The 16,071-nt window shown below is 47.0% G+C and overlaps 1 protein-coding gene across 1 annotated transcript; it reads left to right on the forward strand.

Annotated features, from left to right (window-relative positions):
- The first annotated feature begins 1,000 nt into the window (after positions 1-1,000).
- enc3 (ectodermal-neural cortex 3) lies at positions 1,001-15,479 on the forward strand. Its single transcript, XM_008303635.1, has 4 exons — positions 1,001-1,209; positions 3,218-4,252; positions 4,612-5,376; positions 14,289-15,479. The coding sequence occupies exons 2-3, from the start codon at positions 3,230-3,232 to the stop codon at positions 5,356-5,358; spliced, it is 1,770 nt and encodes a 589-aa protein (XP_008301857.1). The 5' UTR covers positions 1,001-1,209; positions 3,218-3,229; the 3' UTR covers positions 5,359-5,376; positions 14,289-15,479.
- The last annotated feature ends 592 nt before the right edge of the window (positions 15,480-16,071 follow it).

Here is a 16,071-nt window from a genome sequence, read left to right on the forward strand (position 1 = left end):
TTTTGGTTCCTGCCTTTGTTTTTCTGAGTGTCTGATGCAGGACGTTCAACAGTAGACGATCCACATCATTAGTACATGAACTGTTAAGGTTTATTCTTAGAATTGAATGCAATTAATTCATCTATACTGTCGGTGAGTAATGTTGCTGATCTATGATTGGTAAATGTCCACATCCCTCATCCAGCATCCATTCATCATGGTTGGGAAGATTGATAAAGACATTCATCTATCTATCTATCTATCTATCTATCTATCTATAGATGTACATCAATGGATATTTAGATGGATGAACCGATGGATGGAGTATTTCTTACACTTTTCTTACAGGTTCTGGATCCAAATGCCAAAATATATAGACTATATGAATATTAGTCTACAAGGCAGGCAGCACACATGATAATCAAAAACACATTCAGGAGCCACAAAAGGTGATGAAGCTCAGTTTGAGCTATGGATGACTCAATAGTGCTGAGTCACAGCATCAACTTGTGTTTCATTTACCCATGTTTACCCTTCATATCTTAACCCTAAACTAGTATTAAACCCAATATTGGTGCTAAAATGGATCATCTCTGTCCCGTGTTTTGTGTCCCAGTGAGTTCTGGTGTGTTCCCTCCTTTATGTTCCCATTTGTTTTTTTTATAAAGTCCACTCTCTGTTAGGAGTTACATGAATAAACCTGCATTTCAGGTGGATTCAGGTTCTTCTTCTGTGCGTAAATTCAGAGGACCGAGCGGAACTGAAACAGTGACAGGTGTGTGAGTGTGTGTGTGTGTGTGTGTGTGGGTGGGTGGGTGGATGATTTATGCTGCAAATTTTCTGACAATAATCGCGAACATTGACCCTCGAGCTGGACGCAGAATAAAGAGCCGCTGCGGCCTGTGATTGGCCGGCGGCGGCAGGAGGAGGCGGAGCCTGGCGGCCGGAGCGCAGCCTGGGCTCTTCCTCTGCGCTCTGCTCGCTGCTCTCCGCAGGCTGCGTGGCTCCGCGACGACGCGCCGCAACTTTAACTTTAAACTCTGGGTTTTTATAAACGCACCGGGTTTTTTTTTTTCTTTGTCCCACACCGATGGATCAACCGTTTCCCGGCAGCTCAGGACGTGATTCAGGTGTAAAGTCGGACTGCGGATTCGTATAAATTTGTGCCACGACTTCAAAGAAATCGACGGCGGAACAAGTTGTAACCGAGATAAAGGAATCCGGAGCGAGGTAAGAACCCGACGCGTAAAGTCTGGCTGGCTGGTTCTGTTGGGCTCGGTTGCAGCTCGTGGGCTTTGGGTGAAGCTGTGGATGTTTGCAGGCTGCTGCTGCTAACTTGGGAGGAAAGTTGAGCGCATGCTGAAGTGCTGACCAGAGTTTCACATTTACTGCACAAAACGAATTGGATTTCACGCTGCGTCCCTCCGCGGAAACCCAGCGTCCCCCTCCAGCGGATTTAAATTTATCTGCTGGGGAACAAAAAGAGGCTGTTTGGGCCAGAAAGTGACCGTCTGCCTTATTTTACCTGCTCGGCGGCGGTTTAAAACGCTTTAAAGGAGCAGTTCGGCTCGTTTAGTGAAGCTTTTCTTTAAACAAAAAGTGACTTCAGCTTCTGGTTTAAGACTAAAATGTTATTAATGCAGCAAAATGGGGGGTTATTCAAACATTATAGCTCTCTGGATGATTTTAAAACTGATAATTTCCTTTATTTAATGTGTGAAACTCATCTGTAAGTCACGTTATTTAGAGTTTAAACAAAGATATTAGACGAACCAAACACATTTTCTAACAACACTATGATATTCTTTATAATATAGGGCTGCTATTATTGTCTGGATTCATTGTTTTGTCTATAAAATGTCAGAAAATGATCAAACAGTGTCTCTGTTTTGTCCAAAACCCAAACATATTCAGTTTACCGCCACAGAGGAGAAAAGAAACTAGAACATATTTGCCTTTTAAGAAGCTGGAATCAAAGCATTTTGACTTTTTTCTTCTTATAAAATGACTCAAACCAATTAATAGATAATCAAAGTAGGCTGTGGTTGTATAATTTGTCAATAAGAAGCTGGTCTGAGGTTGATCGATACCAAAGACGGAGGAGATCAACCTCTGAAACAGACCAACAACAATGTTCTGAGTGTGAGGGGATGTAGATTTTTCTCTCTGTGATACTAAAGAAGTGTCTCAGTTGCTTTTCACTACACATTTTGATCAGACTTGTAGAAAATCTGACTGTTTTTACTCTGTTTTCTTTCCCTTTATGCCTCAGATGTAAATATGAAGCCTGATAAACACTTTAAACTGCAAATATTCCTTCAACCAGGATTATTCTGTCAAAGTTTCACAAAGCCAATCTTTTGCTGTCACCTGAGACGTACAGTTCAGTTTATTTCCATGTTTAATCCACATAAAAGCTGCTGCAGAAGACCAGAAACTGATCATCGGGCAGAATGTATTGATTTTGTGTACAGTCTTTGTTAACCCGCCGCATCACCCCATAACCAGCTGGATGTTTTTCACTAATGTCCCGTTCTTACATAATCATATTTGCTAAATTTTGATTGCAGACTTCTGCTAATCACATTACGCCGTGTCCTCCCACTCAGCGCAGCACTTTCAAGCCTGTCCAAACCCACTAGAGAAGATCAAAAGAAAGATTGGGCGGTTACATAATTCCATCCTTAAGGAGCTGGTCTGAGGTGTCACATCTTATGTGGGCTTGAAAGCTTCGCCGTTGGCACCATCTTGTAGCCGAGCAGCAGAGCGAGCTGGCAGCAATCGGAGTGACTCACGGCCCTGACATGTTTGTATGGGTGTAGAGATGTGAGGCAGGAAAACACGGCCAGGTGATCTCCTGAACCCGACATCTAGTTACAGAAGCTTGGCCTGAGAGCCGGCTAACGCGGCGGATTCGCTCTCACAGGTTTGATTTCATGGGTTTTACAGTGTGAATCTCTGCGGCACACAGTGTTCACATGCTGCTTATCTGATCTCCTTTCATCTCGCGAAAGTCTGAAGTTCATTTCCGTTTTAAACCAGCTCACTGATATGAGACTTCTGGGCAGCCCATTCATCAGCTGCTGGCATGGGTTTTTATTCAATCATAAAATGGGAGGAGTGTTTACGGTCATGCTCGTATCAAAGGAACCGAATGTCCGTCCTCGCTGTTATAAAAACACCGTCGTAAAATCAGCTTGTGTTGATTTGTTTTCTTTCCTCTTTGTTCCTGCTCCAGGTCGAAGCCAAGATGTCCGTCAGCAACCACGAAAACAGGAAGTCTCGCTCCAGTTCCGGCTCCATGAACATCCAGCTCTTCCACAAGACGTCGCACGCCGACAGCCTGCTGACGCAACTCAACCTGCTGCGCAAGCGGAAGGTGTTCACGGACGTGGTGCTGAAGGCCGGCAACCGCTCCTTCCCTTGCCACCGCGCCGTCCTCGCCTCCTGCAGCCGCTACTTCGAGGCCATGTTCAGCGGCGGCCTCAGGGAGAGCCGGGACGCCGACGTCAACTTCCACGACTCCCTCCACCCCGAGGTGCTGGAGCTGCTGCTGGACTACGCCTACTCGGCCAGGGTCATCATCAACGAGGAGAACGCCGAGTCGCTGCTGGAGGCCGGAGACATGCTTCAGTTCCACGACATCAGGGACGCGGCGGCCGAGTTTCTAGAAAAGAACCTGCACCAGTCGAACTGTCTGGGCATGATGCTGCTGTCAGACGCCCACCAGTGCCAGAGACTGTACGAGCTGTCGTGGAGGATGTGCCTCGCCAACTTCGCCACCCTCTTCAGGACGGAGGACTTCCTCAGCCTGCCCAGAGACAAAGTCCAGGAGCTGATCCTGAGCGAGGAGCTGGAGGTGGAGGACGAGAGCCTGGTGTACGAGGCCGTCATCGACTGGGTGAAGGCGGACATGGAGCGGCGGCACGGCGAGCTGCCCGAGCTGCTGCGCTGCGTCCGCCTGGCGCTGCTGCCCGAGTCCTACCTGCTGAAGAACGTCGCCTCCGAGGAGCTGGTGATGTGCCACAAGGTGGGCCGGGAGATCGTGGAGGACGCCGTGCGGTGCAAGATGAGGATCCTGCAGAACGACGGGATCGTCACGGGGTTCTGCGCTCGGCCCAGAAAAGTCAGCCAGGCCCTGCTGCTGCTGGGAGGACAGACGTTCATGTGCGATAAAGTCTACATGATCGACAACAAGACCAAGGAGATCACACCGAAGACGGACATCCCCAGCCCCAGGAAGGAGTGCAGCGCCTGTGCTATCGGCTGCAAGGTAAGTGTGTGGAATCTGCATATTTAAATACTCAAAGTCAGGGTTTTTATATCTGTGTTTTGCAGTGATGGATGAATCTGTGCTAAGATGCTTCTACGTATAGAGCTGATATTTTCCACATTCAGAGGAATTTGTTCAATGTCTGAATTTCTATGCATGGAAGAGTTTGTACAATATCAACATTTTGAATTTTTTTTACTGAAGTCACTCTATTTTTTTTGCTTTTTCCTTGTTATTGCTACAGCAGTGACAGTTTCCCTTCTGTGGGATCCTCACAGATTCATCGTATCTTCTGTGATGCATCTTCTTAAATGTCTTGAGGATGTTCTCTCACTCTGCTTTCTCTCCTTGCGTCGCAGGTTTACGTCACTGGAGGCCGTGGCTCTGAGAACGGCGCCTCCAAAGACGTCTGGGTCTACGACACGCTACACGACGAGTGGTCCAAAGCGGCGCCCATGTTGGTGGCCCGGTTCGGCCACGGTTCTGCAGAGCTCGACCACATGCTGTACGTGGTCGGTGGACACACTTCGCTCGCCGGATCCTTCCCCGCCTCTCCGTCCGTGTCGCTCAAACAGGTGGAACAGTACGACCCTCAGACCAACAAATGGACGCTGGTGGCGCCACTCCGCGAAGGCGTGAGCAACGCCGCCGTCGTCGGCGCCAAAAACAAACTGTTTGCCTTCGGGGGCACCAGCGTGAACAGAGACAAATACCCCAAAGTGCAGTGCTTCGACCCCTGCCAGAACCGCTGGTCGGTGCCGGCTGCTTGTCCGCAGCTGTGGCGCTACACGGCGGCGGCCGTCGTCGGAAACCACGTGGTCGTGATCGGAGGCGATACGGAATTCTCGGCCAGCTCGGCATACCGGTTCAACAGCGAGACGTACCAGTGGTCCAAGTTTGGCGACGTGACGGCCAAACGCATCAGCTGTCACGCGGTGGCGTCGGGAAACAGACTCTACGTGGTCGGAGGCTACTTCGGGGCTCAGCGGTGTAAAACTCTGGACTGCTACGACCCGTCGTCGGACTCCTGGGACAGCGTGACCAGCGTGCCCTACTCGCTCATTCCCACTGCCTTCGTCAGCACATGGAAGTACCTCTCGGCGTAGAGACGCTGCGGTTTCTCGGTGAGTAATTGCAGCTTCCCTAAACTGACACAAACAAACAAGATGTCAGTTATGTGTGCTATTCATAGCGCGCCTCTATATTGTCAGATAATTCATGGGAACTGGCTTTGAAGAACCAAGAATATCTCAGATTAGATCAGAACATGCTGTTACACAATCACCGGGCCCAGGTGGAGGCCTCTGCGAACCGGTGGAAGCCAGTTTGAAGTGTTTTCAGGGTTGCCAGTGGCTACAGTGGTTACACATTATCTAGCTGCAGTGACGGCTGGGTGTTGGATAAACACGGTGGAGTCCTGGTTTAGAGAGCAGCAGGAATGTCAGCGGCGCTCATAATTACAGAGCGAGCTGAAGAGCTGCGCCGGTGACAGCAGCGAGGTGGAGAGGCGGCGATCAGGTCTGAGCTTGTGGAGCCAGAAAAAAGGGGCTCTGCAGGGCCGACGCCGGCAGCGAACCGGCCCGCTGATGCGAGTCAGGACCTTTAAAGCAGCTGTAGGTTATAAAAGGAGATGTGACACATAAGCTGCACTTCAGATAAGATCAGGAACAAACTTTTTACTGGCTCAACCTTTCACATGATTGGAAAAAAAAGACGCCATTTCCTCCCGAATACAAGCCTGCACAGTTTTCTCAGTCAGATTAGTCAGAGCTTTACATGGTTAAAAAAAAGAAAAGGGGGCGAATGAGGAAGGATCCATCTTGAGGGTATGAAAATAAGATTGAGTGAGATGTAACACCCCAAAGCCAGGCTGCCTGTAGGACAGACAGGTGGCAGCTTCATGTAAGACAAGAGATGATAAGGAGGCTGGTGGCTGAAACGAGAAGCGGAAATTCGGTGATATTTTGAGCCGTGCAGGTTGTTTTTACATGTGTCCCGTGGTGGAGGAGCTAGTTTTAGATTTCATGACGCGAGGCCCGTCCTGTGATCTCGTTTTAGCGCCGATGCGATCAATGGTGAATAATTCGACGCTACTGCAGTAGATTTATAAGACTGCTGTATCATTTTATTGTTGGTTTTTGTGGTTTTTATCTTTATTGCAGTAATGAAACTTTAAAGAAAAATCAAGATGGGGTTTTATTACAGCGAGCTTTCACAAGGGTTGGTTTTAAAGCAGAATTTAGTGCTCTGGGATCAGTGGTTTAATGTGGCTCGCTCGCATTAAAGCCGTAGACTGTATGTACAGATGGATGAACCCTCTTTGACGTCACCCGTAGGTCTTCCTGAAAGGTACTTTTGAAGCTCAGTGCGTTGTGAGCAGTGTGTAATTCCTCTCTGACCAACGTGTCCCTTAACGATTCTCTCAATACAATTTTAAATTCAACCTCTGTCCAGTTGTCATGAATGGAGAAGGTCGCTATAGAAACCAAAACTGTTCCTCGTACCGGGCTGTAAACATGTTTATTTCTGCTGTAAAGTTGGACGTTTCAACATACGGGTCTACAGGGATAGACTTGCGTTTGGAGCCTCAAGTGGCCATTTGAGGAACTGCAGTTTTTGTCACTTCTGCATTGTCTTTCATGTACAATAATCCTGATTTTATTACTTGTTAAAGACAGCAACTTGACAGCTTTTATTGAAGTATAGCTCAGCTGTATTTTCATAAAGTTTAAAGCTACGATCAAAGCATAAGAACACTTACACAATACGGGACTAGCCTTAGCTGCTCTGTGCTACAAATATCCTCCATGTTTGCACTTTATCCGGTTTGACAGAAACTTTGATTTCTTTTGAAGCTGCACTACTAACTTGAATAACAATCCCTCTTTTTTTAATCTATTCATCATGTTGGAGTTTCAAGTTTACCAGCATAAAGCTTGTCAAAGTAAAAAGAACTGACATGAAATCAGCCGTTTTGCTTTTTTTGAGGAAAAATGAATCCTTTAGTTTAATCTATTGGTTGATAAAATAGTCAACAGATGAGTTGATCGCTTCTAGTGGGAGCTCTGTTCATGTCTAGATGTTCAGTTGGACACTGCAGCCTGTTAGCTTAGCTTAGCTTAGCATAACAGAAAGACTGCAAACAGGAAGTACTCCTCATTTGCATGGATGAAATGAGTCCACGTATTGCTACGCTAGCTGTTTCCATGTTTGCTGCTCGGCTCTCTCTCTCTCTAAATATACGCAAAATGTCCAAGTTGTTTTAAGCTGGACTCGACCAATATATCTCTGTTTTCCATAACTTTAGCCAGAGATGATCACAAATACAACTCGCAGATACGCTCTGAACTCTTCTGTACTGGGGGAAGATCTGGCAAGCGACGAGCCGGAGGGAAAACATGATGATAGGATGGAAACATCTGTGGTTTGCATCCATTTCAGCGCCTCCGAACAGTCGAGTTTCAGTTTATAGTAGGAAGGAAAATTCCGTCCCTCTGCTATTGATGCTGTAAAGTGACAGATTCAGATGCAGTTGGGGTAAATCCTGCCCCTCCATGCTGCCAAACAACTGCCCCCTTTTTTTAGAGGAAAGGCGACTCCAGACGGGCTCCTTTTTCACAAGTCTGAAAAAGCGAAGCCGAGCGGAAGAAAGTGAGAAGCGGAGGGCTCATGTGTGACTTGTGTCTACAGTAAACAGCTGGAGATGATGGAGCTGGGGGCTCGGCATTATGGGGCTGCCGGTGTGGGCCGCCGTCGCCATGGCAGCGAGGGCCGTTTCTGTTGCCAGGACGGAGACAGACGGGCGGACTGCGAAAAGATCAAGGCGCCGCATCCCGGCGAAGGCTCTTGGTTACGATAGCCGCCGTCCCGCTGCCTTTATGTTCAATTACAGCGAGGATGGAAAAAGCTCCGATTTCCAGCTTGTTAAGCAGACTTCCTGCCCCGACGCTGGTCGACTCGAGACGGGGGAGAAGCAAATATGTTGATGCACACACACACACACACACACAGAGGTGGAGATAAAGTGGAAAGCAAGTACCAGCAGCAGCAGCAGAAGCAAAGCTATATTTTGCAGCTCTTGGCAGCCGCGACTAACGCCTGCCTAAAAATACATCGAGGCTCCTGAGGCTGTCAACTTACAGCTGGGGTTAGAGAAGAAAAATACTTGTGTGTAAAGTGTGTGTGTGTGTTTTTAGTTTTCTCTTTGCTGCTGAAAACCACCAGTCAGCTGTTCAAGTATTCACTAGTAGTATTGTGAGTTTTTACGGTTGCCGTAAAACCGCGACTCTGACACACGCAGTCCTTTTAAAAACCGTCCTGTCTCTATTTCGGGAGGAATGAAGGTGTTGCCCCGCGTTCCCATTAGTAAAGATTGAAGTTTTCCCCGGTTCGGTCCTGTACGGTTCTGTTGCGTCGGATCGCCGCTCTTTCTGTCGCCGCCTACCGTTGCATTTCCACCAGATGTGACTGACCGCAGACTCGAAGGGGCCGAGGCCAGAACCCGCCGCCGATGGAAAAGCATTTGTAAATATTTGTCACGGTCCAGACGAGAGTAAAGATCTTTTAAACGTTCTCGAACATGCAGAACTAAGCAGATTCTGTTATTTGGTTTTGTACATTTTGGAGATGGCGAAGTGTGTCGACTGCAGGCCGACACCATGAAACCGGAGATCCCTGCAAAAGTTGAGCCCGGTCTGTGTGTGTCCCCCCTCTTCAAACCGCTGAACTGTAACAACCCTGAAATGCCAGTTATCCGCCTTCCATCCCTCCAGCTCCTGTGAGGGGCGGCTCTTGTGTGATCGGCTACACCTGGAGGGGTCAGGGGGCCACGCCGGGGCTCCTCGGCGGGCTCGCTGCATCCCCAGACAGCTGCTGTAAAATGAAAAAGGTCACGGTGGGATCAGGGAGGAGGAGAGCGCAGGCCCCAGTCACTCAATACTAATGTTTTATTAATGCCTCGCTGTGAGGGCCACCAGGAACACAAGCTGAAAGGGGCTTTTATTGGGGCATCTGTGTACAACAACGCCTCCCCTCCCTCCTCCTCCTCCCGCGGCTCAGACTCACGGTTAGCGTTAGCACGTGCACGCACACTTCGTCTCCGCTCCCTTGAGTAATCAATCTGCCACATTACAGCCCTCAGCACGGCCGCTCGCATTTGCATAAACCTAATAGAGTTTTTATTGGTCTTTTCTGCGTGCTGAGAGCAACAAAAAGGAAAAGGGAAAGACGATGCCTAAAACGGCTGAATAATCACCCAGACTAATTTGATTACAGCCTTAAAAAAGAGACGAGCTGTCATACAGTTCCAGGGGCCTCTTCAGAGAGCCAGCTGGGGTTGGACGGAGCATGTACGCCGGGTAATTAATCTGAATTACGTAATATTTGCTGAAGCAGCTCTGGAGTGGCCCTTATTCAGTCATAGGTGCTCTTTGTTCCTGGAAGTCTCTGCGAGGACTCATCAAGACGGGCCTCATTATACTTTTTAGAGCCGCGCCGAGACGCCACCGGCTCTGAGCTCATCCCCGAGATCCTTTATGCGCCCCGCTGGAAACAATGCAAACTCATGTAAATGAAGTGACTGTGATTCATACGTTGGTCAATACAGTGGAATCCTAGGTGGTCATTAGCAAGCACGACGCGAGCGCCTCGTCGCTCACGAGGGACGGATAAAGAAAGAGGACTCGGCTTCGGTTCGGGGTCATCTTGGCTAATTGGGCTCCGAGAAGACGCAGATGTGATCCAAGGTGCAAAAACAACCGAAGCTCCTTTCAGACGGCGACCGAACATGTCGTGAATGGACCCCCTGCGGTTTTCTGGAAAAGTTGCAAACTTGCGAACGGAGCGACGTTTAGGATTCAGCACGGCACAAGTCTGAACCGGTCACAGTGAGGGGAAGAGGAAAGTTTCCAGCAGCAAAATATCCAGCGAAAAAAAAACATCACAGAGAAAACAAATGAGACAGTTTGCTGCCAAAAGCACAATTTCTGAAATGACATGCTCATAAAAACAACACTTTAGACACTTAGATTAATGATAGTCACCACGAATGAGTGCAGCTTGTTTGTTTTCCTACAAGATGTTAACTTGAGCTGATTGTAGGAGTTCTTCCTCTGCAGGAGGGATATGAGCATCTCCAGAGCAGGAGAGCTGCACCAGAGCAACATCAGTAATTACTTCTAAATTGTAAATTAATCACAGAGATGGAGACTGAACTTTAGTCCACATCCGACAGTTCAACACAGAGTCACGATTTAATTTGTTGCTTCCGGCTGTTTGTAGGAGTTTTTCCTCACAGTTTAATAAAAACCTGCAGCATCAGACGGCAGTTGGATGAATACGAGTGTCTCCAAAGTGAGGAAGTTGTGCAAATTTTGTTATTTTCTTAATAATCATAAAGGATCCCTGATATGGAGAAAGGATCTGTACAGTCCAGTCTTGCGTGAACACCTGTGCCGCTGTGGGTTTGTCACATTTAAAGTGACTTATTCACTTCAACAGACTGATAAAGCAGCGTCTGAAAAGGTCTTTAAAGAAGAAGAGTGATGAGATGCAGGCGTTTAATAAATGTGACGTAAGACGTGTTAGAGTACCCAATAACTTTAGACTCTCAGAGAACCTTGAAGTTTGTTTATTGTCTTCTCGTGTCCAACTCGAGTCAAACCTCCGAGTGCCAGATCTAATCTCTTCATATAGCCGCGGCCCATCTGTTTGCTCTGCTGGAGCGCTCAGCGCGTCGCTACTCCTGCAGCGAGCCTCTCACAGAGGGCGCCCGGCTAATTCCTGGGTTACCGTTATGAGGTGAAGGTGAATTTACTTCCTTTTTTTTTTTTCTTTTTTGCGCAGCGATTTGCATTTTAACACAGAGCTTGAATGCAAATCAGGATGACAAATAATTCTGGCCGGATGTGTGGGTGAGAGGTGTAGCCGACGGAGCCCGGCGTAGCGTGTAATTGACCTTGACATGACAGGTAATAATGAAGGCACTGCCAGAGCACATTCCCGGTGACAGCGGCTCCCTTGTTGTGGCTGACGGAGCTGGAGTTTGATGGTGGGAGACGGGGAGGGTGCTGTTTGACGGATGCACCGGTGGTGACAGCGCGCCGCCTCAGTGGGTCTCTGTGGAATATACTTTCACAACACAGTCTGACTTTTTGTCCTCCACTGGGGAAAGTCAGATGCTGGTTTTTTTTTTTTGCCCACTTCAGGTCGTGTTTTTGGCAGGACAATGCTGCGTATAAAAGCCCGCTCTCACTGCTTATGAAACGGTGATTTAATGCCACAGTTTGAGCACACTGAAGGCTCTTCATCATGTGCACTTGAGAGAGATTAGAGCAGCAGAACTCCCCGTGCTGGCAGTGACCCATGCACATGTCCACACAGGGCGAGAGCGCAGTGGAAACTTACCATCAGGCCTGCAGTTACATGTGATACGACCAGTTGCCGCCACTGTTGCTCTCCTCGGGCTTTGATCAGGTGTTTTCGCTTTGCCATCGGAGCGCTTGGCAGCAGGACTAAACGTTAAACGGTGACAAATTGGAGTGATTGTTAAAGCAACAATGAGCTGACAGGAAAACAAAAACAACACTGAGCAGAAAGGTACGCTGGCAGCGGGACTGGATCTGCCAGTCAACGCTCAGGCTGCGTTCCAGATCGCACACTCTGTCTTTCAGCAGCTGCACTTACACAGGACGTACTGTTTCGTGCGGTGTACAAACAGCCAGGACGGGCTGCCGGGTCGTAATCATGCGCCTTAAACTTTGAGCGTTGCGGTGTGAAATGAGCTGTCATGTGTCTCTGCCTGTTTATACTCGTGCAGGACACCTTGACATGCGTGACGTAACCGAAAAGCTGCAGAATTCTGCTGCATGTAGAAGGACATCCGGGTGATACTGGGACGAACCCTGAGTGGTGAGATGACCGTGTGGTTCTGCAGCATTTGGACGAGCCCGGGATGTTCCCCGTCCAGATTAAAAGCTGAGCCTTTCTACACACTTTCTGGCTGTTTACAGTAACTCGATCACTTCGTCAGAGAGAACACTGAACATACGTCACACCCCGGTCGCCCTCAGGAACACTTTCCTCAAGGAGACGACTTGGCAAGTAACGCTTACGAAACAACAGTTAACTTCAGGCAACAGGCTGGTTTTACTGGTGACTGGAATCAGCACAAACACCAGAAACTCTCCACAACATGTTTATCTTTCCCATGTGTGGACGTTCAGGTGATCCAGTGTTATCATTTCAGCATCAGGTTTTTTTTAAAAAGGGGTTTATGTAATGTTATTTAAAGGACACAGAGTTTGTTGACCTGCAGGCTTTCTGTGTGCACAGAAAAATGAATGAAAAACTAGGAGAGGAACAGCGAAAAGAGAGATTTGACTGCAGAAGTAAACACAAGAAAGGCAACAAAACTAATTTATTTAATCATTTAATCACCGCCAAAGATCTGAAGGACGAATGCAAAGCCAGATCTGATTAGAAAAGATGTTTTGTTTTCGATCTACTTCCCTGCAGAATCTTCCCAGTCATTCTAATATGATTAACGTTTTCCAGATAAAGTTATTCCAGTCATCTGGTGTAAATTCACTTTATTTTATTTCCTGCAATGAATTTTGCAAAAAAAAAACAAAGCATCACAGTGTTTTATCAAGTATTTTGCACACGTACATTTCCAATAATCTCTCACGATATTTGGTGAAATCAACAGACTTTTGACTATTAGTGTTGGCAGCTTTCTTCAACAAAAACAACTTTAAAGAACCTTCAAGTATTCTTTAAATAATTTCGACGGCGCCCAAAGCTTTCGAGGCACCGAGAGAAACCCCTGTGATCTGCAGTATTTGTTCTGTAGCTGTTGCTCGGAGGTGGATCGTCTAACCTTTGCACAGAGCCGGGCTGCCGGCTTTTGTTGTTTCTAGTCTTTGTGCGGACTGTAGATTCCTGTTTAACACAGAATTATGCTAATCTTGTCATTTCAGTCTCGGAAAGACGGCGAGTAAACCAATTTCCCAAAATGTCAACAGTTATTGTACTTCTGAAAAGTAGGTATTAAGAAGGAAAAAAGCTGAAACGCTCTGAGGCTGAAACTCGACTCAGATAAAGATAAACAGGCGGGTTTGTGCCTCGAGGTGATTCAGGAGATGTGCGACATTTTCTATGATGCAAAACAAACTCTAATCAACAGTAATTCTTCAGCGTACAAGCAGAAAGTATTTTCTAATCTTAACCCTGTTTGTAGCCTCTTGCTGCCTCCCTCGCGTTGAGTCTTACTGCTACGCTTCAGGCAAAGTATTCACAACAGTCACGGATGCGTTCGGATCAGCGGAGGCTTCAGCAGGAATCAGTCGGCTTTGTCGGCCGTGGAAATGGGAGCTCATTAGGTTATCCAAACAAACCCCGGCAGAGCCTGGATGTTAACGCTGCTCCTGCTGGAGAGGAGCCGAGTTAAAAACATGTAAATCAAGACGTGAACGTCCACGTGTCCTCCACTTAGAAACACATCCAGTGGAGCGTTCCTATAGAACAGCAGGAGAGGAAAATGAGCCATCTGAGGACGCAGGGAGCCAGAAATGAGAGATTCCAAAGAAGGCATCAGCATGTTTGAAGTCAAAAATTGGTGCTTGCAGATGCAGGAATTTGAAAATTGAACCATAAGAAGGCCTCATGCTGCGTGAATTATATCCGGATAAAGAGGATGAGCAGATGCTTTTGGAATATGTGTTTTATCTGAGTCCAGAGAAGCTTATTTTCGCGGCGGGGTCCTCTCTGCGGATTTTTTTTTTTTTATTACCTAGCAACATAAATGACTGGAGCAGCTTAATCCCACATGCCAGGAGGACTCTGGTGAAATAATGCCCTGTTCTGAGGCGTTATTAATGCTGTGTGGGTAAGCCTGATAAAATGGCACCGTGATAAGCCGACGTGTAGCCCGCAGGACCCGAGAACGTCTCCGGTCATGTGTCAGGGATTCGCAGAGTCCTTGTGCAGCAGATTTCACAGGACCTGAGCATTAATCTTCTTCTGTCTCTTTCCCCAGATGAGCGAGGTGGAAGAGGAGGAGGAGGAGGACAGGGTTTTAAGTTTTCCCCTCGTGGCTCCAGACTTTCAGCTTCAGAGTCGGTGGAAACAGAGACTCTGGAGGTCCGCGGCCTCCCTCCAACCTTTAATTCCTGCGTGACTTTCCCACGTCGCCCCTCGGACTCGTTGCCATGCGGACAAGCGGGGGATTCATCAGACGTGTGGACACAAACCCGCCACCTCCGGAGGGGCAAATAAGCTACTGTGACTGCATCAACCCGCCATCATCTCACCGGGCCGCGCCGATTGTGGCTTCTGTCGGGCGTTCACTCAGGTGTAATTTATTTGGACTGCTGATGGACTGAATTAGACCTTTTGCCGTGCCGGCTGCGTTGGAGAAGGAGGGAAGAGGACGTTCGGGGCGGGGGAAGCGTATGATTTCGTGCTCAGACACAATCTTCCTGTCTGTATTTTTAGGCTCTGGATTTTGGGCTTCCCTCAATTTTGGTGAGCTAAATTTGTATCTTCCTCCTCGACTCAAAATACAAGCTGAAGAACGAATGAAGGCTGAAGGAGACACTTTTCTAACTTTGTGTTGTTGTTTTTTTCGTGTGCGTCTCAGGGTTATGTGTATATTTTTTTTGTTGCCTGTGTTCGTTCAAAGAAGGGTTACATCTCTGTCTCTAAAAATGTTTTTTGTGAATGTACTTCTTATTTGTTTTACAAAACTCTTTCGTGTTTAGAAGATTTATATGATGATGCGTCACAGCAGAGGTCATGTTAAAAAACTTAAATATTGCCAAAACCTGAATAGCTAACCTTAGCGTTACTATGGATTTAAATAACAAAAGCTAAGCGTGTCCTACGTAGTTAGCGTCGTAGCTGTAATGTTTTTATTTTTGAATATCTTTATTAATGTGTGTATAGTTTGTATATTTGCTTTGTAATTAATTTGTAGAAGCCTTTGATTTGCACAATTTGTACAAAGAAAATGTCTTAATGGTCTTAATTTTGTATCTTCGTCTTAACCCGGCCCGGGTAGTGTGAATAATCGAAGCCTTTTTTGTAGCAAACTATCAAGTCGCTTCTCTTTCGACAGTCTTCATTTGGTCTCGGTCGGATACGCCGACACACTCTTACTGATACGCAGTCTGTTACTTCTTGCTGTGCTGCTCCTAACTGGTCAATAAACGTCATCTTCTCGAGCAAAGCCTTGTTTGTTCTGGTGCTTCATAGGAAAGGAGTGGAGCTCAGCCGCCGTGTCATTAAAACAGCCGTATAATCACACAGGTACTCTTCACATGCTTCACATAGTTTCCAAACGCATGTTAGGAGTGGTTTTGGTATTTACCAGAAGCAAACGTCTCCTTCCTGTCGTCTGTGAGCTCTGAACGTTCGCTGGATTAGAAGTTCATACTCTGGCTTGTTATAGAGCAATCACACATTTACCCCCTTTGAAGAGTTAAATTTAAATATCTTAACACTGTTTAATCATTATTGTTTTATTTTGGCTTTATGACGAAGGGAAAAAAAGATTTCTCCACAGTAATGACAATTAAATGAGGACATGAAGTTTTGCAATATACTTTAACATTGCATAAGTTTTTCAGCTCTTTTAAAGCAACTTACCTAATTCAATTGGTGCTAAAAGTCCCACAATTAGTGAAATGGATCATCTGAGGTCAGTGAATGAGTCTCAGTGATTGTATCTGTATGTGGAAGGTCCAGTCAGTGGTGGGTCAGTACTGCTGGATGGAGCTACACCATGAAGACTAAAGAACACTCCAAGAAAAGGTTGTTGA

This window comes from Stegastes partitus, unplaced genomic scaffold, assembly GCF_000690725.1.
Source record: "Stegastes partitus isolate 25-593 unplaced genomic scaffold, Stegastes_partitus-1.0.2 Scaffold2045, whole genome shotgun sequence".
In the NCBI taxonomy this organism is placed as follows: Eukaryota; Metazoa; Chordata; class Actinopteri; family Pomacentridae; genus Stegastes; species Stegastes partitus.